Genomic DNA, 25,675 nt, shown 5'->3' on the forward strand with positions numbered 1-25,675 from the left:
GTTTTGAATGAAGGAGGTGTCCTCCAGGATGTTCTGGAGTAAGGAAGGTGAGAGGGTGTGGAGCAAACTGCACATTTTAAATCTGTTCTAACATTCTTATTTCTCTAAGCCATCAAGCTTCTTTTTCTACATTATGTCAAGGTAGTTCTGTAATCTTAAACTCATTAACTACAGGAAACTGTTGAGTCCAGGCTTTCATTTACCAGCCAACTGTTTGACTCACTCCCAATTTTTCTAGCTAACATACTAAAATCTCATATTCTAGTAGAGGCCACATACATACATTTAGCATATTCCAATGGTTCTCAAATTTTAACACATACCAGATCACCTGGATGATTTGTTAAAACAGATTTCCAGGCCCCATGCCCTAGAATTTCTGATTCATTAGGTCTAGGATGGAGTCTAGGAAATCTGCATTCCTAACAAGTTCTCAAGTGATGCTGATGCTGGCTGGTCCAATGACCACATTTTGAGAATCACTGGCCAATTAAATCTTACAATTCATTCACCTTGACCTAATCTCTTTAGCATTCAATCTAATTCATGCTTGCCAGATTCTTGTTTATATAAATTGGCAAGATGATCTCCCAGAGCAGACCTTGCAATTTTCTCTCAGGATTATGCTGGGTCTCATGGTTATGTTGGGATTTAATTCTCATTATAGTCCTGGAGGCAATAAGGCATGGTGAATGGGGCAGGCAGGAGTGTCTTGAGGAGAACAGGTACCCCCTTGAGAGGCAACTGCCCCAAGCGAAGTTATTGAAAAGTTCTTCTGGAAGGAAAGACTGGTTTCACTAGACAGTGGGAGAAAGCATCTTCCATTGTCAAGGCAGCTTCAAAGGAATTTGAGTTTCTAAGTTCTCAGCCTTATCTATGCCTGCCCAAATGTCCCTATTTCAAATAATAGTTTTCACTTCTTCCCAACAATTGCCCCTACCTTAGATAAGAAACATGAATTCTTAACATGGATTCTAGGTTAGGAAATCTTGCTTAAAGCTTCCATAGAAGCTTTCTGATATTCTCTTCATGCCTTTGGTTTAAGAGTTCAAGCACTGAGCTTATTTTTTTCTTTTTTATAAGCTTTACAACACAGAGATAATCAGCCCATCCCACAGTCTCTTAATCATCATTGTTGCCATAGTGATCAAATGCCACAACCGCATGATCTCCTAATGCCTTGCCCCAGCTGACACTCCACCAAATATCAATACCAGTGATAATTTGAGTAATTGTGTGTAACTGCATGCCATGAATTACATTTTCTGATTCACCTTCTTCACTTAATTATCTACTCAATAAACTTGTTCAAATTGAGTCACCTCAATTTTGCATACCAATACGATCTCTTTCACAATTCCTTCCCCAGTTACTTTACTTTTTAGTATTCTTCATAGGAGTTCAAAATGTGGTTTAAAAGTATTTAATATCAATAGCTAAAACCCTCTCATGACAATATTCAGTGACAAGACAACTTATTGAAGTAAACTAATTTCCTAAAAAAGCCAAGAAATGCAGCCTGATCTTAGCATCCAGATTAGTTACTTTGCTTTTAATGTCTATGTTCTTCATTCTTTCATCCATTAAATATCTTTAAGTATTCCCTATGCACCAGGCAAACAAACAGGAATTGGGAATATAGCAATAAGGAGGTGTATAGGTTCTTCTGTTTGCCCTTCCAAGACCAACCCTTCATCCTACTCTGCCTTCTCTGCCAACCCCAAAGGGCTGATCTCTGTGAACTGTATCCACATGCTTCCTTATCCTCTTCCTGTGAAATTCAGCCAGTGGGAGGCACTGGTAGGAGATGGCAAAGCAGATGCAGAAAGAGGTCAGTGATTTCTCTTTCTTGGTGCACTATTATGGTAATGACCGGATTCCTCTATCACAACGGCTCCTATTGAGTGACTGACCCCTCTTCCATCACTCCAGTATCTAAAAAGATCCAATGACACCATTTTCTTCCTTTGCCTCTTTAGAGTTTGCTGCTCATGCAAATTGGCAGGATTATCTCCTCCCTGAGATAACTTGGTGGACTTCGAATTTCAGTGACCTCTAAAATCTCAGTAGTTTGCAACAACAAAAGTTTACTTCTTAATCATTTTAAGTATACATCCCAAGACAGCCAGGGGCTTTGTTTTAGGACTTAAGCTAGTAGAGCAATGAGCAGTCTGATTACCAGTCCCTTGGCAAAAGAAAAAGAGAACCAGTGAACCATGTACTGGTTCTTAAAAGTTCTTGCCAGAAGCAACTTCTGTCACCTCTGCTCATTTAATTGGTCAAAACAAACCACATGATCTTTGGGCAGAGATTAATGGCCTCTCATCAAGGGACTTCAAAGGGAAGAAAGACAGAATATTTGGTGAACAGTAATAAAAGCTACTACATTTACCAGATGGGATCTTGCCAATGGATGGGAAATCATCCATTGATGATTGAAAAGTCTTGATAAGTCTTAGGAAGCAAAAGTCTTTTCCATAAGATACAAAGTTAATGTTGAGTTTTTAACTAGGACTGATATGGGCAAAATGTTCCCAGCCATCCACACAATAGTGTTCTGCACTAATAGCATTAGAATATTTCAACTGATTGGACAATTATTGTGCATTTCGAAAGAAAGCAGAATTAAGGGTGTATAAATTTCCTTTTGCCTGAGAGAGAAAAAGGAGTCAGTGATGAAGAAAAACAAAGAAAATCCTATAAACAAATCAGGTAGGTTATTTGTTCTTTATTGATTTATATCTCTACCTTTTATTTTTAAAAAATTGGAGGAGATTTTAGAGAACGATTCTTCCTCATTATTTTTATTTTCAATATTTTAAAACATCAAATAAAATTAATATCCACTGCACTTTTTCAAAGAATTTCTTATCTATAAAAAGTATTCATTTTCCCAAGTCAGAACACAAAATTACATCCACTCAAAATAACAATTATGTTAAAATTATGTTTGTATATAGGTACAAACAAAAATTAAATGTGGAAAATTAAAATTAATATTGGTAAGGAGATACAGAATTTTTTTGTTTAATTTCTAGAATTATAATACCAATTGTGTGATGAATAATTTAAAGTGTTCATTGCCTATTATTTATCATCAAAATCTCCCACTATTTTCATTACATTAATGCTTATATAGTATATTTTGCTTGCTTAAAAATCCTACCTATTTCATTTCTGTCATGTTTTTTACTGTAGATAAATTAAATCATGTCAACTATATGCTTTCCTTCCTCACAGCTGAATAATTCTCGGATATCACTTATTCTCCAAGCATGTGCACATGCTCAGATACAGAGATGAGAAATGAAAAACAATATTAGAATTTGCACACACATAATCCAAAATACACATTGCTAAACACAATAAAAATTCAATCGATTCAGTTCTACAAAAAGAGCAAAGCCAATGTACAGAAATCTATGAAATGAAAGCTCAAAGAGAAAATGACCATAATTAAAATGTTGTTCAATCAAATTCTAACATACTACTATAATTGCAATGAAAATTTTCGAAGTTTAAATTCTATTTTTATAGACTGTTTTTTTCAGTTTTTCTTGCAAATTGCTCTACTTCAGAGAAATATAGGTTTTCCATTTAAACAAACACGTTTATTCAACTATTCCTGTTGCCACTGAGTCACTGTTTAGAATTTAGTTTGCTGGATTATTTAATTCATCTAATTACTCAGAAATACACAGCTGGACAGAGAAGTTTATTCATAAGCTTTTACCAGAGCCATGAGATATTGCTATGAATGAGTACAGACTATATATGTTCCATGATGAAAAAGAAGTGAGAGATGGGCATGATGTTTATGATGCTCCCAATATTTTCAGAGTGTAGTCGACCAGTTTCAAATGATTGATTTAGAGTCTAGGGCATTTATATGTTTGGACAATAATTTACAAGAATGAAAATAGGTGTAACATTGAGCCTGATGTCATCACATTTTAAGCTCATTTTACAGCAAAGTTCTGATGAAGAGAATCAGTGGTTGAATACATATTCTCTACATTTCTTGAGAAATGTTCTTTTCCAATGAGATTAGAAGGAAGATATTTTTTCTTTTTTTAATGGATTATTATTAAGCTCTAGAAATTCAGAATGTGTGAGAGTATATGCTATTACTTTTGCAAAACTGCAGAGGTGACAGTTTTATGATTCTGAAACTTATAATCTGGCTTGAACATGAGGAAACCTGGGTTCTAGTCCCAGCTCTGTCACTAGCACACTTTGTAGGCAAACATTAATTACTTGACATATCTATGTTTCTGTTCTTTCATTAATAAAGTGAAAAGACAATATTTTCTTCCTATTTCAAGGGGATATTATTAGGACAAATGAAGCAGAACTTGTTAAAGTACTTGGCACTTGTCAAAAGAAAGATGATCCACAAATCCCCATTATAGTTATACAACACTATATATTCCACCAGACCAGAAACATTTTCATAAATAAGAACAATGTATAAAATTATAAAGAAGGAATCTGGAAAGAAACTTTTTGAATATGGAATATTAGAAATATCAATTTGTCACTAAATAACTCTAAGTTTCTTCTATGATGCAAGTTTACAGACAAAATGTCTGGCAATGGAGACTGAAATTGGATGCACATATTAGTCTTATTTGCAGTACACTGAATCAGTAGCAATGAACTTCAAAAAGAATTTCATCATCCATCTCCAACTTACTGGGACATCTTGAGAGTGTAATCTATAAGACTTGATTACAGTTTGGGGAAGGATAAGGGAGAAGGAGAAGTTAAGAATTACCTTGGAGACTAAATTGGTGGAAGCTTATGTCTTCAAAAAACAATAGATTGGTAGAAGTGTGAGTTGGTGTAATGGTGTAGGAGTGTGACATGTTAAGATATTGACCTTAGCTTTGAATGTGCTGGAGATGCAGGTGTCCAGCATTCTTTAAATTAGTTACATTCCAATCTTATTTTAGAGGGGCTTCACCTAGCCACATTAGCTAGAATTTGGACACCCTGGTTTTTTTTGATGGAAACCTTAAAAAAAGAATACTTTATTCTTGGTGGGAGGGAGACGCAAGAGGGAGGGGATATGGGGATATATGTATACGTATAACTGATTCACTTTGTGATTCAGCAGAAACTAACACAACATTGTAAAGCAATTATACCCCAATAAAGATGTTAAAAAATAAACTTTATTCTTTACTATGCAGTTGATAAAAAGAATGAGATAGAACTATATATAACAGTACAAGATAATGCCCTAGATATATTCAGAAAAACAAAGTACACAACAGTGAATATAGTATGCTCCCTTTGGTGAAAAATAAAAGTGATATATGCTTATATATTCATAAACTCATTCTGGAAAGATACAGAACAGTGGGTAATGTGTTGCCTCACAGGAATGATCTGGAGCACTGAGGGTCTGAAGAAGGAGAGAGACTAATTTTATTCCTTGCTCTGAAATCTACATCATCTGATATGTATATAGTCACCCCAGCTTTTTTTTGAGTAGCGTTTGCATAGTACATATTTATATTTCTCATCCTTTTACTCTTACCCTGTATGTGTCTTCATATTTAAAGTGAGTTTCTTGCAAACATGATATATTTGGGTCTTGCTTCCTTGTCTAATCTTTCAACCTGCATTTTAGGTATTTAAACATTGATATTTAATGTGATTATTGATATTACTGGATTTAAATCTACCATCTTGATATTTGTTTTCTGTCTCATTTTTCCCCCCTTTCCTCTTTTTTTTTGCCTTCTCTTGGACTAATACAGTATTTTTATATGATTCCATCTTGACTCCTTTTTGGCTTTTTAGCTATAAATCTTTGCTTCATAATCTTTTAGTGTTTGCTTCAGGGTTTACATGTGACAGATACTGTGACCACTGTGTGTGTGTATGTATATGTATAAAATTCTAACCTCATAAGGTAAATGTGAATATCTCTATTTCACAGATGAAGGAAAAACATATTGCTGAAATTACAAATGAATGCCTCAGAACCAGAATTCAAACCCAGGTTTTCCTGACTCCAAAACATACATTGTAATATCAGGAAAATTTTATAATAACTTTCAACCTTGATATAATCAGAAGTCTATAAAAAAGACATAGGCTAAAAACTGAATTGTTATTACATTTTTTTTGTTTGTTTTTACATTTTTAATTATTGAATATATACGTGAAGATTGTAAAGAGATATAGGGTCTAAACATAATGGATTGCCAGAATTTGGAAATAAATTCAAGAATATGGTACTGTTATCTCTCTCTCTTTGAAGCTAACTATAGTAAAACAGAACAATGAAGAAATTAGCTATCTGCAGAAGTAAACCTTACCCTTAAGGCAAAGTTTTAAAATATGTCACTGATAATATTAATGTGTAGTGCAAATTTCCTTTCATATATTTATAACTGACTAGTGCCTGATTGAAATCACTATAGTATTTGAAAATGCAACTGCCACTAAAGATGGTTTTGGAGGCTTTAGCCCCCTTATAATCTCTTGCCTCCATTTTTAACTGGATAGCCACTCCTAAAACATTTTTTATATAGAGATTCTAGAACTCCTATTGTTTGGGGAAAAGAATGAAAGGAAAAGGGAAAAGGATGCCCCACCAATGAATGTAGATATTCCGGTCTCCTTCAAATTTTAATTCTTATGGTACATATACTCATACATATAATATATATATATTGAGAAAGAGACTTAATGGAATGATACCATTTATCAGATAATAAAAACTGACTCTATCCTTTCCAATTACTGTTTTGTTAATTAAGATATTAATTGCATACAATAAATATTACCAATTTTAAGTGTACAGTTTGATGAATTCTGATAATTGCATATAATTGTGTAACCACATGTTCTATCAAGATGTATTAGAACAATTCCTTCACCCTAAAAAAGTCTCCTTAAGGCCTTTTGCCCTTGATGACCTCTCCTCATTCCTGACTCCAGGCAATGCTGATACTCTTTCTATTACGGGTAGCTTTGCCTTTTCTAGCATTTCATAAAAATGGAGTTGCATGAAATATAGTCTTTTGTGTTTGACTTCTTTCACTTTAGCATGCTTTTAAAATTCATCCATGTTGCTGTGTGTGTTGCTGAGAAGTATTCTATGGTATGAATATACCATAATTTATTTATTCATTTGAAAATTGGGGTTGCTTTATGTTTTTAGCTATTATAAATAATGCTGCTATGAATATTCAACTACACATTTTTACATTGATATATGTGTTTATTTCTCTGAAGCAAATACAAGGAATAGAATTGCTGGATCATAAGGTAAAATGTGTTCAATTTTATAAGACACTGCCAAACTGTTTTATAAAGAGGCTGTACCATTTTTGCATTCCTACTAACAATGCACTAGAGTTTTAGTTGCTCCATAACCTTGTCAACACTTATTACTGTCAGTCTTTATTACATTAGCTATTTTAGTGGGTATGTATTAGTATCTCATTGTGGTTTTCATTTGTTAGGCAATGTTTCAATGAAAGAGCTATATTTCCAATTTGTGCTTTCCTATTGGCAAAAAAACAACTGACTTACGTACATTCTGGTTTATTATTGAGTCATCCATGAAGCTGTGTAGCTTCTATCAGTTCCCTACAGTCTTATCTACACTGGATGAATGGTAAAGACTTTTTGAATCTATGGAGCTGAAAACTAGCTCCTATACTTTTCAGTAATTTCATCAGAGTATTGCCTAACCCGTGAGACCTAGCCTGAAGCAGTCGGGTATCCTGCCTCTCTTCCTTCCTTCCTTCCACTCTCTCAATCATCCATTCTTCCAAATATCTCCTCTATTTACAAAGATAGGTTTTAATTTTGGAAAATTAAAACGATATAGAAAGGTATATATAAGAAAGAAAAAGAATCCATTCAGTTTTATCACCCAAAGACTACCACCATCAACATGTTAATGAATTTTTTCCAGATCTCTCTTTATGTAAAATAAAAAGACTTTGTTATTATAATGAACTATTTAATTTAATTCTTACAACAACTATGTGTAGTAGATCATACTTTAATCCCCCCATACAGATAATAAAACTAAAGAAAAAAAGGTTTCAGTACTTTGTCTCAAATTACAAAGCTTAGTAAGTGGCAGTACTGATATTCAAATTAAGGCAGTCTGAATCCAGACTGCAAGTACTTAACCATGCTTCTGCACTGTCTCTCATATATATGCCTATGTATATGTGTGTGTATATTCTTTGTATGTTAATGCAATCATATTATATCTCATGGTTATATTTACATGGTACATTTATTTAACCAATCCCTAATTATCGATATTTAGTTGTTTTCTGTTTTTCAATATTATAAACAACATTGCAAAGAACATTCTCTGTACTATTGTTCAATTATCTCCTTAAGATAATTCCTACTGATGGGAATGCTTAGTCAGAGTTTATGCACATTAAAGATTTAATATGTAGTCCCAAATTGCCCTCCAGAAAAGTTGTACTTACTTCTCCAGCAACTGAGGATGAGATTTTCCCTTTCCCTGTATTCCTGCCAGCATTGGTCTCTATCCTCACCAGTTTTGGCTTTTTTATAATCTCCGCTAACCTGAAAGTTAAGAAATTATATCACACGTTATTTTATTTCATTTACTTGTTATTGGAGCTAAATTGTTAGTCTTTTAAAATATACAAGTAATGCATATATATTCATCAAAAATAGTCAAACAATACAGACTTATATGAAGTGAAAGTAGAAGTCCCACCTCCCATTTTTCTCATAGAAGTATCATTGTAACAGTTTAGTATATAACTTTGTAGAGCCTTTAATATTTACTAATATATTTATGCATATGTATGCTTAATTTTCCTTTGATATAAATGAAAACATCTTATGCAACTTGCTTTTTACACTTGAAAATATGTCCTAAATAATTTTTCATTTTTCTTTAACTGTTACATATTATTTCACTGTGTGGAGGTACCATAATTTATTTAACTAGTTCTGTTGATGAAATTTAGGTTAATTACATATATATGTATGTGAATAAATATATAGTAAGTACCTACTATATACAAGGACTGTTCAATAAATGAATAATAAATAATATCAATTAATAAATATAATAAATAATATTATATATAAATATATAATAATTTAAAAGTCCCTGTCCTGATGAGATTTCCATTTTGCCGCAGTGGACATTCTTATACATTTTTGCACATATACAAGGGCAAAATATTTCTGTAGCCATGTAAACATTTAAAATTTTGATAAATAAACATATAATAGGCCATCAATAAATACTAGTTGAGTAAAGGAATAAAGATTGTTCTCTAAAGTTAAATTAAAAAATTAATAATAAGCAGATATGTTTTATTTGCTGTGCATAGTGATTAAAACTTTTAAAATTAGTTTCCAACACTGAAAAAAGGAGTTAACTAAAATGGAGATTTCTATCATCTCTTGGAAAATTGGAAGATCTGGTAACACTGGGTTCACATTTGCACAGGGCAGCTACAGCAAAGTGATGAGTGAGTAGTGGTTTGCCACAGTCTTCACCATTCCAAATTTTCTTATACCAACCTACTGCACTCATCTATGTTATCTGACTGGCTCCTATAGCTTCTGAATTTGCCATTCTCCATTATGGAGTAAAGAAAAAAGATATCTAAAGGAGATAGAATGAGTCTCAGGCCTATAATGCTTACCCATGACCTCATGCAATATATTAATTCATGTAATACAATTTGTGTCTTTCAAACAATAGCAGACATCAATGAAACTGAAAGCTGGTTCTTTGAGAAGATTAACAAAATTGATAAATCTTTAGCCAGACACATCAAGAAAAAAAGGGAGAGAACTCCAATAAAATTAGCAATGAAAAAGGAGAAGTTACAACTGACACCGCATAAATACAAAGGATCATAAGAGACTACTACAAGCAACCATATGCCAATAAAATGTACAACCTGGAAGAAATGGACAAACTCTTAGAAAGGTACAACCTTCTAAGACTGAACCAGGAAGAAATAGAAAATATGAACAGATCAATCACAAGTAATGAAATCGAAACTGTGATTAAAAATTTTCCAACAAAGAAAAGTCCAGGACCAGATGGTCTCACAGGCGAATTCTATCAAACATTTAGAGAAAACCTAACACCTATCCTTCTCAAACTCTTCCAAAAAATTGCAGAGGAAGGAATACTCCCAAGCTCATTCTACGAGGCCACCATCACCCTGATACCAAAACCAGACAAAGATATCACAGAAAAAGAAAATTACAGACCGATATCACTGATGAACATAGACGTTAAAATCCTGAACAAAATACTAGCAAACAGAATCCAACAACACATTAACAGGATCATACACCACAATCAAGTGGGATTTATCTCAGGGATGCAAGGATTTTTCCATATCTGCAAATCAATCAATGTGATACACCATATTAACAAACTGAAGAATAAAAACCATCTGATATTCTCAATAAATGCAGAAAAAGCTTTTGACAAAACTCAACACCCATTTATATAAAAACTCTCCAGAAAGTGCACATAGAGGAAACCTACCTCAACATAATAAAGGCCATATATGGGAAACCCACAGCCAACATCATTCTCAATGGTGAAAAACTGAAAGCATTTCCTTTAAGAACAGGAACGAGACAAGGATGTCCACTCTCGCCACTATTATTCAACACAGTTTTGGAAGCCCTAGCCACGGCAATCAGAGAAGAAAAATAAATAAAAGGAATCCAAATTGGAGAAGAAGAAGTAAAACTGTCACTGTTTGCAGATGACATGATACTATACATAGAGAATCCTAAACATGCCACCAGAAAACTACTAGAGCTCATCAATGAATTTGGTAAAGTTGCAAGATACAAAATTAATCACAGAAATCTCTTGCATTCCTATACACTAACAATGAAAGATCAGAAAGAGAAATTAAGGAAACAATCCCATTTACCATTGCAACAAAAAGAATAAAATACCTAGGAATAAACCTACCTAAAGAAGCAAAAGACCTGTACTCAGAAAACTATAAGATACTGATGAAAGAAATCAAAGATGACACAAACAGATGGAGAGATATACCATGTTCTTGGATTGGAAGAATAAATATCGTGAAAATGACTATACTGCCCAAAGCAATCTACCGATTCAATGCAATCCTTATCAAATTACAATGGCATTTTTCACAGAATCAGAACAAAAAATTTTACAATTTGTATGGAAACACAAAAGACCCCGAATAGCCAAAGCAATCTTGAGAAAGAAAAACGGAGATGGGGGAACCAGGCTCCCTGACTTCAGACTATGCTACAAAGCTACAGTAATCAAAACAGTATGGTACTGGCACAAAAACAGAAATATAGATCAATGGAACAGGATAGAAAGCCCAGAGATAAACCCATGCATCTATGGTCACCTAATCTATGACAAAGGAGGCAAGGATATACAATGGAGAAAAGACAGCCTCTTCAATAAGTGGTGCTGGGAAAACTGGACAGCTACATGTGAAAGAATGAAATTAGAACACTCCCTAACACCATACACAAAAGTAAACTCAAAATGGATTAGAGACCTAAATGTAAGACCAGACACTATAAAACTCTTAGAGGAAAACATAGGAAGAACACTCTTTTACATAAATTACAGCAAGATCTTTTCTGACCCACCTCCTAGAGTAATGAAATAAAAACAAAAATAAACAAATGGGACCTAATTAAACTTAAAAACTTTTGCACAGCAGAGGAAACCATAAACAAGATGAAAAGACAACCCTCAGAATGGGAGAAAATATTTGCAAATGAAGCAACTGACAAGGGATTAGTCTCCAAAATAAATATACAAACAGCTCATGCAGCTCAATATCAAAAAAAAACAACCCAATCAAAAAATGGGCAGAAGACCTAAATAGACATTTCTCCAAAGAAGACATACAGATGGCCAACAAACACATGAAAAGATGCTCAACATCACTAATTATTCAAGAAACGCAAATCAAAACTACAATGAGGTATCACTTCACACTGGTCAGAATGGCCATCATCAAAAAAATCTACAAACAATAAATGCTGGAGAGGGTGTGGAGAAAAGGGAACCCTCTTACACTGTTGGCGGAAATGTAAATTGATACAGTCACTATGGAGAACAGTATGGAGGGTCCTTAAAAAACTAAAAATAGAACTATCATATGATCCAGCAATCCCACTCTTGGACATATACCCAGACAAAACCATAATACAAAAAGATACATGCACCCCAATGTTCACTGCAGCACTATTTACAATAGCCAGGACATGGAAGCAACCTAAATGCCCATCAACAGAGGAATGGATAAAGAAGATGTAGTACATATATGCAATGGAATATTACTCAGCCATAAAAAGGAACGAAATTGTGCCATTTGCAGAGACGTGGATGGACCTAGAGACTGTCATACAGAGTGAAGTAAGTCAGAAAGAGAAAAACGAATATCGTATATTAATGCATATATATGGAATCTAGAAAAATGGTATAGATGAACTTATTTGCAAAGCAGAAATAGAGACACAGACATAGAGAACAAATGTATGAATACCAAGGGGGAAAGGGAGGAGGTGGGATGGATTGGGAGATTGGGATTGACATATATACATTATGTATAAAATAGATAACTAATGAGAACTGACTGTATAGCACAGGGAACTCTACTCAATGCTCTGTGATAACCGAAATGGGAAGGAAATCCAAAAAAGAGGGGATATATATATGCGTAAAACTGATTCACTTTGCTGTACAGCAGAAACTAACACAACATTGTAAAGCAACTATACTCCAATTAAAAAAAAAATTTGTGTCTTTCAGAAAAAGTATTGGTCAGCTTGGAAGCATAGAAAAAGGAAATTCAGGAAGTGAATGATGGCAATGTCCTTCCAAACATATTTTGGAAATAGGATATATTTGCCAAAATAACAAGCTGGCCTTTTCAGTTGCAGATATAGTACAGTGGTTAAGAGCATAGACTTTAGAGCTAGGGTTCCTGGGTTTGAATCTTGATTTTGCCACTTATTAGCTCTAGGATTCAAGGCAGTGCTACAGACTGAATGTTTGTGTTACTCCAAAATTCGTATGTTAAAGCTCTAATCCCCAATATGACAGTGCTTGGAGGTGGGGCCTTTTGGAGGTAATTAAGTCATGACATTGGACCCTCATGAAGGGGATTGGTGCTCTTATAAGAAAAGGCTCTCTCCACCACGTGAAGGTACATCCATCCACAGACCAGGAAGAGAGCTCTCATCAGAACCAGACCATGTTGATATTCTGATCTCAGACTTTCCAGCCTCCAGAACTGTAAGAAAGTCTGTTATTTAAACCACCTACACTATGGTATTTTGTTAAAGCAGTCCAAACTGACTAAAACAGGCAGCTTATTTAACTTCTTTGTGCTCAGTTTTCTCATCTGCAAATGGGAATAACAATGTATCCTACTTCATATATTTGCTGCGATAGTTACGTCACTATACCTAAAACACTTAGGAGAGTGCCTGGCTCATATAAGTTGTCATTATTAATATAAATGCATCAGACACTCATGTAACGATGCCCTTAAATCTTCCAGATAATCACTTAATTCCTTTTTTCCCTAAATCCTCACCAGGAAATCTTCCAATGATTCCGTGTATGGCATGACTTCAGAGAGATGCACTGGCTTGAGTTGTATTGGTAAATCCTCTCAAGATCTCTGAGGAGTATCTACCTATAGGGTTTTTGATTTGATTATCTGAATCTCTATCAATCAGTACATCATTGAGATGTGCTGCCAAGGAAGCAGAATTCAGTGACAGCTTGCAACTTTTTATTACCAGCAACAGTATTTGGCTATGAAGAGTCTCCCCTAAGTAAACTGGCAAGGAACTGAGATTTTTTGAGGCTGATTTTCCATTCACCTATTTTGTTGGCTTTATAAACTAATACATAGTCATTTATAACAGTTTGAGATTGTAGGAAGTGAGCTCACAATGCCTTTGAAAGGCAAATCTTGGGCAAGTCATTTCAATATATTATAAAAAGAATTACTTTAGACTATGCTGATATAAAATCTGTTATCTTGTTGACATTGGTTGGGCTGCAGCTACCTTTACACTATCCATGTAGAATGCTATGCATATAGGGGTCCTGCTAAGCCAACTTTTCTTGAAGTTTGGGCAAATTACTTATCGACAAATGGATTGACTACTTAAAAATGAGTTCTCCTTATTAACTTGTGAATCTTTTTAAAAATACTTTGTGATGTTTCAATATTAGTATGTTACTATGTTCAGGATTAGTATATTTGTTTCAAAGTAAATTAAAGCATTTCTTTAAAAATACTGGTGTTGAAATTCCTCATTTTGGCTTTCCATGACACTGGATAATCTGCCATCATTTTATCCATCCAACTTATTTTCCCTTCTCTCTTATATACTCTTACAACTTATCAGGCAGGTTTGCCCACTACTGCTGAACACACCATACTCATTCCTGTTGGGGAGGAAAAATTCTCTTCTACCCTCTTAGGTTCTCTGGCTAAGAATTAAACTCGCCTATGGCAGATTAACTGGCAAAAAAACATACAAGTTTTACTAAAATTTCTTACATGGACATGGGAGCCTTCACAACAGAATGAAGATCTTCCCCACCAGCCCCCAAAAGATGGCAGAACCTACATGTTTTTATAGTAGGTTGAACAAAGAGAGGTAATTGTAGAAAAGTAACTAAACTATACGGAGAGGCAAAAGGAAGATAAGAATCCATATTTTTAACAAGTTCTGTTTGCACAGATTTCTTTTGGTCTTGATTCCCCATTTCCCATCTCTGGAAGAGAATATCTTTTTTTCCCCCAAGTACAGAGAAGGCACCTTTTACATTGGGCTTTTATCTCCTGCTTTCAGAAATAAAAAGGAGTTCAGAATGCCCTTATTGCACCTGCTATTTCTCAAGTGCCCTTAACTTAAAATAATCAATATGCCAAAGTGGCATTTTTGGGGTGACATGCTCTGAATTCCTTTATTTGTCTTTGTTTGTAAGGTCCACCTATTCCTCCTCTTCATTTCTGCCCATCATTCAAGTCCTGTTTTTTTTCTAGAATTTATCCTGTGGATTCAACTCATGGGACTCTTGTCATATGCATTACATAACTTGTTACTTTCAAAATATGCCCTCTTGTATTGTGAATATTTGTTTCATGCATTTGTCTTATCTCCCCAACTAGACTGCAAGCTCCTTAAATACTTGACTCATTTCGTAAATATCCACAATCACAAAACTTTAAAACTGCATTTTAGATGCTGAAATTGGTATGCAGACTGTCACTGCTCTAGTCACCCATACTAAGAATAGCAGAGTTAATGAGAACATTATAGTATAATAAAATTGAATGCTTACTGGGTACAAGTCCCTTACATATATTTATTTATTTAATTCATAATGGTGACATCATCCTTCATGGTTTTCTTCCTCTCGCATCCAATGTTTAGTCCATGTGATTCTATTGGCTCTACCTTCAAAATAGATCTGGTACATTCCCACTTCTCACCGAAGTCACCAGTATCATCCTGATTCCAGGCCCCATTATTTCTCTCCTGGATTATTGTAAAAGCCTCCTAATAGGTGTATTCGCAACACAGCCCAGTGTCATTCTTTCAAAGTTTTAAGTCATATGTCTGTTCAAAATCCCGCAACGGTCACTCACTTCAAAGGAAAAGATGAAGTCCTTAGCGGCCTACAAGAACCTATGTCACTGGCAAAGCCCACTGGGGTTCCACGGAAAAATAAGATGGAATCTAGGTGTTAAGGTCTAACTTCTTCTTTTGTGCTTAGTCTAGTTTCACTTGCCTATAGGGGGTCGTGTGCAGAGGCCTTGCACCTAACATGTGGAATCAGAGTTCCCAGCGCAAAACTGCTGTGCCCGACACCCCAAATTGCCTGGGCCGTGGGCAAAAGCCCTAGCGCACACATCTCAATTCAAGGTGGGGACAACATACCCTGTGCAGAAATGCTGCACCCAGCACTTACGTCTAAAGTGCCCCTGGGAACACAACTGTGCCCCACCCTATTGACAAGAACCTCATAAAGCTGCCTTGCCCATGGCCTGTTGGGGAGAGCGTGTCTTCTAGAGCGAGAGCTCACACCTCTCCATTCTTTGACCAAAGAACAAAGCTTTGCTTTGCTTCTGAAGGAACCAGGCAGGAGGACCCTTGTTGGAGCCCAACTTGAAAGGGTTGGTAATACTAAGACAGGCTGGGACATGGTACACTCTGCTGTAGTACTTTCACATGGACAAACGGCTCCTTGAGCAACAAAATACAAGGAAACTACAAGGGACTAAAAATAACTGCGTGCATGCTCAGTTGGGGCAAATTATACAAAACAAGATACAAAAAGACCAAAAAAAGAACTGGGAGCAAAAACAGGGTGTCAGGAGCAAAAGCAGGGTGCTGTGCATGCCCCCTGCACGCAACACCACCAAAGGGGTGGGCAAACCACCTAAGCCACCACTCCCGGCCAACCCCTGGACACCCCCCCTACCCTCATCCCATATAAGGAACCAGCTGCCCCCACCCCCACCCCTGGGGAGCGAGCAAGGGAAACTATTACTTGTTTTTGCTCTTCCCTGCTTGCCTGAATTTCTTGTCTGGCCTCTTGTCACCTTCTATTGATTGGGCAAGGTCAAGAACCATGGTTGGTATCCGTAACACCTGTATGATCTCCCTCACTCCATCACTGGAACCTCATCTCCCACTACTCTGAGGCTTCAGCCACACTGGCCAGCCTTGTTTTTCCACAAACACATAATGCATCTAGGGTCTTGGCTCTGGTTTTTTTCTTCTGCCTAGAGCAGCGGTCCCCAACCTTTTTGGCACCAGGGACTGGTTTTTGTGGGAGACAATTTTTCCACGGATTGGGGGTGGGGGGATGGCTCAGGCGGTAATGCGAGCAACAGGGGAGCAGCAGATGAAGCTTTGCTCTGCTGGCTGGCCCTCCCACCCACCGCTCACCTCCCGCTGTACAGCCCAGTTCCCAACACGCCGCGGACCAGTTGGGTCTGTTCCCAACAGGCCGACAACCTCCTTCCTGATTCCTCTCAAGCTCTATTCTTTTTCATAGCACTTAACATGTTTCAACATGCTATGTAACCTTTTGGCAGTACACTGTCTGCTTTCCCCACCCCCAAGTAAACTCCCGGAGGGAGGTGATGGGTGTTTTTGTTTGTTTTTGCCGCTCTATCCTTGCAAAGCACACCTGGCAATCTCCCACGGGAGGTGATTGTTTCATTCACGGATGTATCCCAAGAGCCTAAAACAGCTCCAGGTAAATAAAAGGCACTCAATAAATACTTGGTGAATAAATTTAGAAACTAGATTTTCTTTCTGCAAGGACACTGCTCTTTGGTGATGAGCCTTAATCAGCTTCTGAGCTTATTACACAAAGGGCCCAAACCACAGGGAGCCTAGCGGCCCTGGGAGTGGCCCCAGAGGTAAGTTGGAAGCACTAAGGAGACAAAAGCTAAAAAACTAAAAGGTGCAGCTCTTTCTGGGGAAGGGGTGGGTGGGTGGCTGAGGAAGTAAAGACCAACTTGCTTTCCCTTTGCATGTCCACAAGTGTTTCAATGGGCGGCATAAAGGACTTTGAACATTCTCCTACCCAAACAAATCCAGGGCTCCGAGCCCGAGCGCGACGACGCGGGACTTGCCCTTCCCCAGGCAGCTTCAGTGCCCTCACTTAGGTGGTTAGGCCGCGCCTAAACAGCGTTCTTTTCCGGACGGGACGTCCCTGCCTCAGGGACTAGGCGCCAACGTGGCGCGTACTCCACGCCCAGGTGCCCCGTGGGCGGCCGCAGGGGCCGCAGCACCGGTCGCCTGACAGGCGGCGGAACGAACACCCGGGCGAGGACCTGCGCGCGTCACGGCGGCGGCGGCCCGCCCCCGCCACACGCATGCGCACTGCGCCCAGCATGAGGGTCGCGGCTCTGATCAGGTAACCGCCCCGGTGCCGCCTTCCTCCTCCCTGCTAGTTTCCAGTCCCTTTCTGCTGAGCGGCGGGAGCTGCCGCCACCGCCGAACTGACGGTGTCCCTGCAGAAGCCGCGTGTCGGGGGCTCGGCGGCTCCTCCCGGTAGCAGGAAGAGGCGGAGCTTTCGGGCTACCGCCCGGTCCGGCTGGTCCCCGGTCCCGGGCTGGCGTTCCTCCTTTCTGTCCGTCGCCGCCTCCTGGGTCTTCTGGGCCCCAAACTTGGGTTCAGATTGGTTTCACTTTAAAACTACTGATGTCTGGCTCTCACCGCCCGAGAGCTGGTTAAATTACCCCGACCAGACTCGGGGTCGGATTCTCAAAAACTGTAATGGGCTGTGAAGTTTGAGGGGCACTGCTTGACGCCACTTACTCAGTCTCTCCCACCCTTTTCTCTCTTTCTTCATCCTCTGTTATAGTTCCCTTCAGTCTTTCTGCCGGTCCTCGGGCCCTGCCTGGTTCCCTAGGTTGTTACCAGCCCCGCCCCCTCCCGCAAAAGACCACCTCTCCATCGCCTGCCGTCCCAATAGTGACTGGACTGTTTATGGCATAGATGTGTTTTACTTTGGTGCTCAAGTGATAGAGATGGAATTATCCTGTCTTATCTGAGATCCAGTTGCCATTGCTTTGGACACTCATGATTGCTTTTAGAAAAGTGACCTTACGGTAACATACTCCATATTCTAAAAGGAGTTTGAAATCTATAGTAACCCATCATGTTTAGGTGTCTAAATTAAGTCCTATGACGACCAAAGATTGGTCAGCTTAAATGTCTCCATACTCAATCTGTAAACTGAAGCAAAAGGGAAAAGAACAACAAAATGCAAAAGGGAATTTAGACTACTTGAACATTTGTTTGATGAGTTTTGGATCTGTATAGAGTGAGATGAATAGAGGGCAACCATGCAAAGCCCATTGAAGATTTCATGAAAGTTTTTGTTCAGTGACCTACGAAATTAATACTGGCTGACAATAGTGTGACCTATTAAGGACTCGATATAACATCTTTTACTTCAATGCCATTGTTAGGATACTGGACTATAATGCCAAAATATTTTTTTTTCAATGAATTTCTTCTGTAAACAATGTGATTAAGCTTCCAACATTATGGACTTCATTTGATCTAGATAAGTAAGAACAAAAAGCAGTCCAGGAAATGAGTAATTCATATCCACATGCAGTTTACCAAAAGTTTAACCGTTAAAGTGAGACACTTAACTAAAGTCTCAGAAATGTTGAAGGGAAGGAGAGAAGGAGATTGGTATAATCCATTACACTAAATATTCTGTAATGTGCATATGTTACTTTTATAATAAAAAAGCAAATTACTTTTAAAAAAAGGCAATGTTGGAAAATTGTTGCTGAAATGTAAGATCTGTATAAATGTTGGAAGACATAAGTAGGAGTACAGAACATAATATGTACATACAAATATGAATGCATACGTAATACATATATACATTTGTATGCATATACACTTGAATGTATTTGGATTTAAACTTGATACAGTGAATCTGCTTGCAATAAATATATTTAGTGTGTGCACTAAGAGATGGGATATGTGTGTGTGTTCTAGGGAATAAGTGAAACCAAGATTCCTACATTATCTTTAGACCATGAAGAGCATATTTTCCTAATACACCAAAGATTGCATCATTGAATTTTACAGTTGAATGACACCTTGAGGATTAGTTAGACCATTCTCTAATTTTATAATGAAGCATGTGAACCCAAGCACATTGAGTAACTTAGTTTGGTATTCCAGAATTGGGAACTGAAATTCTGATCTTGTGAAGGATGTCTGCCCTAACATGCTGATGTACTTTGTGATGTTCTAAGAAGTGAGTAAGGTACTCAGCATTTTCCAAACGTGATTTGACCTTGAAAACCTTTTGTTCTTAGAGTATTTGTTGGACACTAGTGTTCCACAGAACACAATTTGGGAAATACTATTTAAAAATCATATTTGAAAACTTAGCATATTTTAAAATAAAAGGACAAGTTCTGATTGTGGATGTATACCCTTTAATCTTTAATATTCTAAATATTGTAAAGAATTAGATCGTCTTGTCCTGGGGAAATAAAACAGTGAGGTTCAATAGGAGAAGTTGTGAAAGAGGTACTTGGGGGAAACATCAGAAGCTGAGGAGAGAGAGCATGATGTGTAACTTCACTTTGCCCCTTGCAGTCTCCCTCCCCTTGAGAAGTTCTGGAATGACAGTTGTTACTGATCAGAATATGGTAGAGGCTGACAAATGCTGGGAACTAAAATAAAAGGCAAAATGGCCAACTTCTAGGGTAATCAGTCTCTTGGTTTCTTTGTTTATAAATAGGTCTAAACATTATCTGGGGGTACATTTGCAGATTTTAGCAAAGATTAGAATGAAGGGAAACAGGAATAAAACAAAGGAAGAGAGACAAAGATAAAACAAAGGAAGAAACATGCAACAGAGCACTAAACTGAAATAGTGTAGAGGTTGCCATTCAACCTTGTTATAGATGAATGACTATTGGTCTTGAATAAGTGATTTGCCAGGTAGGTAGATTTGGTACCAGAATTTAGAATTTCCTGTCAATCTGTTTATTAGATTTATGACTCAGGCCTTATCCTGCCATCATATGTAGTGATGGCTGAAAGATGAAGTACTGATAGTACTGATGTTTAACTTTAGCAGTGTAATTCAGCATTTTGCTTTCAACCTCTACAGAATTTGAACCCAACAAGTACATCAAACTTTGTCATTTGATTGGATCTCAGATCTTTAATTTGATCCTTTAATTGGTGATGGTGACCGTTGTTAGAGTTCTTAAAGTGGAACAGAACAGATGTTTTTTCCTACTTTTTCATAGAAAATTTCATCTGAGAAGTATATATAATAGTTTAACTGAAATGTAAAATTAAATCATATTTTATTTGCAAAACACTTTATATATTAAGCAAAGCCACTATCGCAAACCAAAGAGTTGCCATTTTTTGTTTAGCATAGTCTTTGTTATAATGGCATATAATTTCATAAGCCCTTGTGAGTAGCAGCCTTAGATAATCAGATTCGTTTGATCAGTTGCGTATGCTATGGAAATTACATGTGTTTTTTGCATTCTAATGTAAAATAGTCCCTCAAATATTCTGAAAAGCTGAAAAAATGTGTTCTATTTCGATATCTAATGAGTCTATGTCAAATAATGGTCAGTAACCTGATATTTGTCTCATCTATTTCTTTATTTATTTTTTAGTGGTGGGAAGGACAGCTGTTATAATATGATGCAGTGCATTGATGCTGGGCATCAGATTGTTGCTTTAGCAAATCTAAGACCACCTGAAAACCAAGGTAAGTGTATAACTATCAGAAAGTTCTCTAAATGACTGAAACTCCAACCTCATAATCGCATTCTATTGTATGCAGTATGCAAACAATAAAAGGAACTCATATATCTTTAGCACTGATTACCTGCTATGTTCTATGCTAAGTGTTTTCAATTATGTGTCCTTTACTCCTCGCAAGAACTCCTACAAAGTTTTATTAGACAAAGATACTGAAGCTTAGAGTTTTATAAATTTGTCCAAGGTGAAATAGCTAGAATAAACTTGCAGAGCTGAGACTTGAATCCTCTTACTTCAGAGTGCACTGCTGTTCTACTACAACACTTTTCCAAGTGTTGTTGGCAATGCACAGTTAAATAAGATACAGCTTCTTGGAGCTTGGGAAGTAAGACATATATTAATAAATGATAATATATGTATTTTGTTATTAAAAGCATCCAGTTTAGCCACCTTAGATGTAAGCTAAATGTGTGAGACTTGAGAGAGCCATAGAGCAATGTATTTCTACTTTTTGTCTGTGGTAATAAGGACATCTACAAATAATCCATAGACCTTATTTTAGCTACTTTTTTCAGTTTTTCTCCAATGAAATTTCCCCATTTAGAACTGTTTTTTCTCTGTTTCCATGTCAGTGTCCAGATTTCCTCTTTTAATAAGGACACCAATCATACTGGATAAAGGCCTTACCCTAATGACCTCATCTTAACTAATTACATCTGCAATGACCTTTAGGACTTTAACACAAGAATTTGGGAGCGACACAATTCAAACAGCAACAATATCTTTTTTTTAATTGAGATATAATTGATGTGTAACACTGTATTCGTTTTAGGTGTATAACATAATGATTTGGTGTATATATATATATTGTGAAATGATTACCACAATAAGTTTACTTAACATCCATCACCACACATAATTATAATTTTTTTTCCCAATCAGACTTTTAAAAAAAGAAAAATATTCACTGATTTGCTTTTTATACTCTTTTATTATACCCATACAACCATAGATATTAACTGCTAAAATGTAATAGGGCGAGATTAACACTTGTCTAACTCTATTACTACTTTTCTAGTAAGATCTTTTTATCATCCCCTTTACTCAACTTCTTTCAAGATTCCATGCTTTTGCTCTACTATTATTTTAGGATGAATTATTAGTGAAAACCCTAATCATAGTTCCTGGCATGAAGTAGGCACCCAGTAAATTTAGTTGAATCTGCATCTAGCACTAAATATTTCCTTCCTTCCTTCCTTCCTTCCTTCCTTCCTTCCTTCCTTCCTTCCTCAGTGCTGCCAGTATATTGAATTTTTGTTTTTATATCATTTTACAGTTGTTTTCTATTTATTTTGTCTTTTTCTTTTTTTTCTTTATGCCCAAATAGGTTGTTTGTAAGCTTCTTGAGAGGAGAGGTCATATCTTTTGTGTTCCTTTAATTGTTCCTCAGCACTTGGGACAACTTTGTGCCTCTGATAAGCATTCACTCAAGGTTTATTGATGGACAGATGAATAATGAACTAACTAGAATTAGCCCTGCAAGAGCGAGCAGTTATTTCAGTCAGATATTTGAATTTTCTTTCCTTCTCTGATTAAGACCCAAGTAATGCTGGAAGTGAAGTGGGGAAGATAGAGATTAGAAATATTTTATAGGAAGAAATAGAACAGGTCCTGTGGAGGTCCTGTAGAGGGTCAGGGGTAAACAAACACTTCAGGATTTTGTACTGGGCTTCTGATGATTAATAATAATAGCTTTTTCGAAGTTATATGTTTAGAAAATAACCTCCTATTTCTGACTTTAAATAATAAAGAGAAAATTCTTTGACTAAGGGTGAGTGGGAACTATACTATAACTTCTATATTGTAAAAGAAGAAGCAGAATTTCCTTGCAGGTTGTATTCTGTTACCAAAGGAACGAATTTTCTTATCCCTTGTGGCCAGTCAGGCAAGTGAGTTTTTTAAGCTTTCTATCTTTAGAGGTGTTGGGATTTAAAAAGCAGATTGTTTTATATAATATATAATACGTACATGATATAATTTCATTCCCTGGAGTTTCTATCTTCAGCTTTTCTATATGAATTATTACAGTTACCTTGTACTGAATCATTAACGTACAGAGCTTCCTTGACTTACAGTAGGCTTATGTTGAAATACATAAGTTGAAAATATCCATAAATTCATTTAATACACCTAACCTACTGATCATCATAGCTTAGTCTAGCCTACCTTAACTGTGCTTAGAACACTTACATTAGGCTACCACTGGGCAAAAACATCTAACACAAAGCGTATTTTATAATAAAGTGTTGAATATCTTATGTAGTTTATTGAATTCTGTAGTGTGTGGAAGTGAAAAACAGAATGGTTGTATGGGTACAGAATGGTTCTAAGTGTATTGGTTGTTAACCCTTGTGATCGTGTAACTGACTGGGAGCTGTGGCTCTCTGCTGGGCATCACACAGAGTATCGACCACGTATCACTAGCCTGGGAAAAGATGAGACTTCAAAAGTTGAAGTACAGTTTTTACTGAATGCGTATTGCTTTTGTACCGTCGTAAAGTTGAAAAATCCTACATTTAACCATTTAACCAAAAATCCTAACCTTAACCAAGTTAAGGACTGTCTTTATAACCTTCCATGTGCTCAGGGTTCACTAGCAGAGTGGTAAGATGACATGCAAAGTATATCTTTAAATTACGCCTCATATGGAATGGAGCTATTTATTTAGAATATTGTTAGTGAGAAAAAATTTAGTAGTAAATGGAATTGGAATATTACAAAGTAAAAGCTGGGAAAAATCAGAGTAGTAAATGGAATTGGAATATTACAAAGTAAAAGCTGGAAAAAATCAGAGGCAACTCTCATTGCAATGGAAGAGAATAGATGGCTGTGGGTCGGTAGATGGAGAGGATTTAGCTAATCGTGATTTAAAGTCAGCAGGAAGTTGGTGATTATTGAATGAATCATTGACTGACGTTTTCCCCCAACCATGTAAAAGGAATCTTAATGAGGAATGACTGGTAGAGATGACTCCAGTACAAAGTTGGTTAAAGTAAATTCACAGCACTCAGTTTTCAATGGGTAGTCTGGAAAAGACTTTATCCCCATTAATGGGGATAAATGTGAACTTGTCATAAAATTCACAAAGCCATCTCTTTAAATTTGTAGTAGGAACTTTTGTGGTGTGTTAATTGAAGTGCTTCAGGCAACAGTGGAGCCTTTTGGTTTTATTTGCTCTCATACCATTGTTACTATGTAGCTTCCATTAATAAAAGTTACATTGTGGTTGGGACTAAATGGAGCCTTAAAGGAAAATTGTCTTCCAGGTTTTTGAAGTCAGTAAAGTGTTTTAATTATTAGGCTAACATCAGGAAGTTTCTTGCTAAGTAGCTCAAAGTTATTTAAATATATTAATTCGATTGTATTAATTGCTTTTAAAACTAATACATTTAAAGATCTAGTTTAAACTTGAGATGAAGGTAATCTGAAAGGTTTTTAGGTAACTTTGGCTATATCTCTCCTTCCTACTGGGACCAGGACTAGACAGATTTATAATAATAATGTGAGTACATGGAAGCCAGTCTGTTCTGTGGGTTCAGAAATCTGGTGAGCCAAAATCTGATAGCATATGGTGGCAGTTTTGATTATTGAAGGGCCCTTACAATATCATTTTTCATGCCTTTTGATAGAATTCTTTCACATTCAGTGGAAAGCCTAGACCTGCTTGGCATATATGCATATAGAAACACATATATGTCAAACATTGTTTTGTAACTTTTTGAAAACTTAATAATGTATTGTGAACATTTTCCCTGTCATTAAGTAGTATTCTACCATAGCATTTTCTAGATATTGTCTTTGGAACACAAATACCCTATGAAAATATAAGTGTTCTGTGGATAGATAACTTAGAGAGATAATTCATACACTCTCCCCTTGTTAGAGCGCCTTAAAGAAGAATAGCCTAGGAAGAACTGCAGTTAAAACACCTGTTTAATATGGTTTATCCTCATTTTTTATAAATTTATTTGACCACAGAGTCCTTTTTTTTCATCCAATACCTATTAATATCTCATGGAATTTCTATTCTGCAGAACATACTTTAGAAAATACTCCTCTTCAAAATTATATTAATGGCTGCATAGTATTTTATTATGTGAATATACTATCATTTTAATCTGTTATAAACAATGCTGTGATGAACATCTTTGCAAATAATCTTTGTGTATATTCATGATTCCTTTTTCTAAAAAAAAAGAGTGTTAAGAAATCAGAAAGCATATTCCAATATATTTCTAAGTTTATTTGTATCACCAAAAAGTCTGATGTGACTCATCTGTTT

The 25,675-nt window shown here is 36.4% G+C and overlaps 1 protein-coding gene across 3 annotated transcripts in view; it reads left to right on the forward strand.

Moving 5' to 3' along the window:
• Positions 1-17,879: 17,879 nt before the first annotated feature.
• The window catches only part of DPH6 (diphthamine biosynthesis 6), a 171,995-nt gene continuing 164,199 nt past the window's right edge, over positions 17,880-25,675 (forward strand). For all 3 annotated transcript variants that reach the window (XM_007180438.2, XM_007180437.2, XM_028166102.2), the window contains exons 1-2: positions 17,880-17,980; positions 21,246-21,340. In XM_007180438.2, coding sequence (XP_007180500.1) covers positions 17,940-17,980; positions 21,246-21,340 — 136 coding nt within the window. In that variant the 5' untranslated portion in view covers positions 17,880-17,939. The remainder of the gene's footprint in view (positions 17,981-21,245; positions 21,341-25,675) is intronic.

This window comes from Balaenoptera acutorostrata, chromosome 3, assembly GCF_949987535.1.
Source record: "Balaenoptera acutorostrata chromosome 3, mBalAcu1.1, whole genome shotgun sequence".
Taxonomy (NCBI): Eukaryota; Metazoa; Chordata; class Mammalia; order Artiodactyla; family Balaenopteridae; genus Balaenoptera; species Balaenoptera acutorostrata.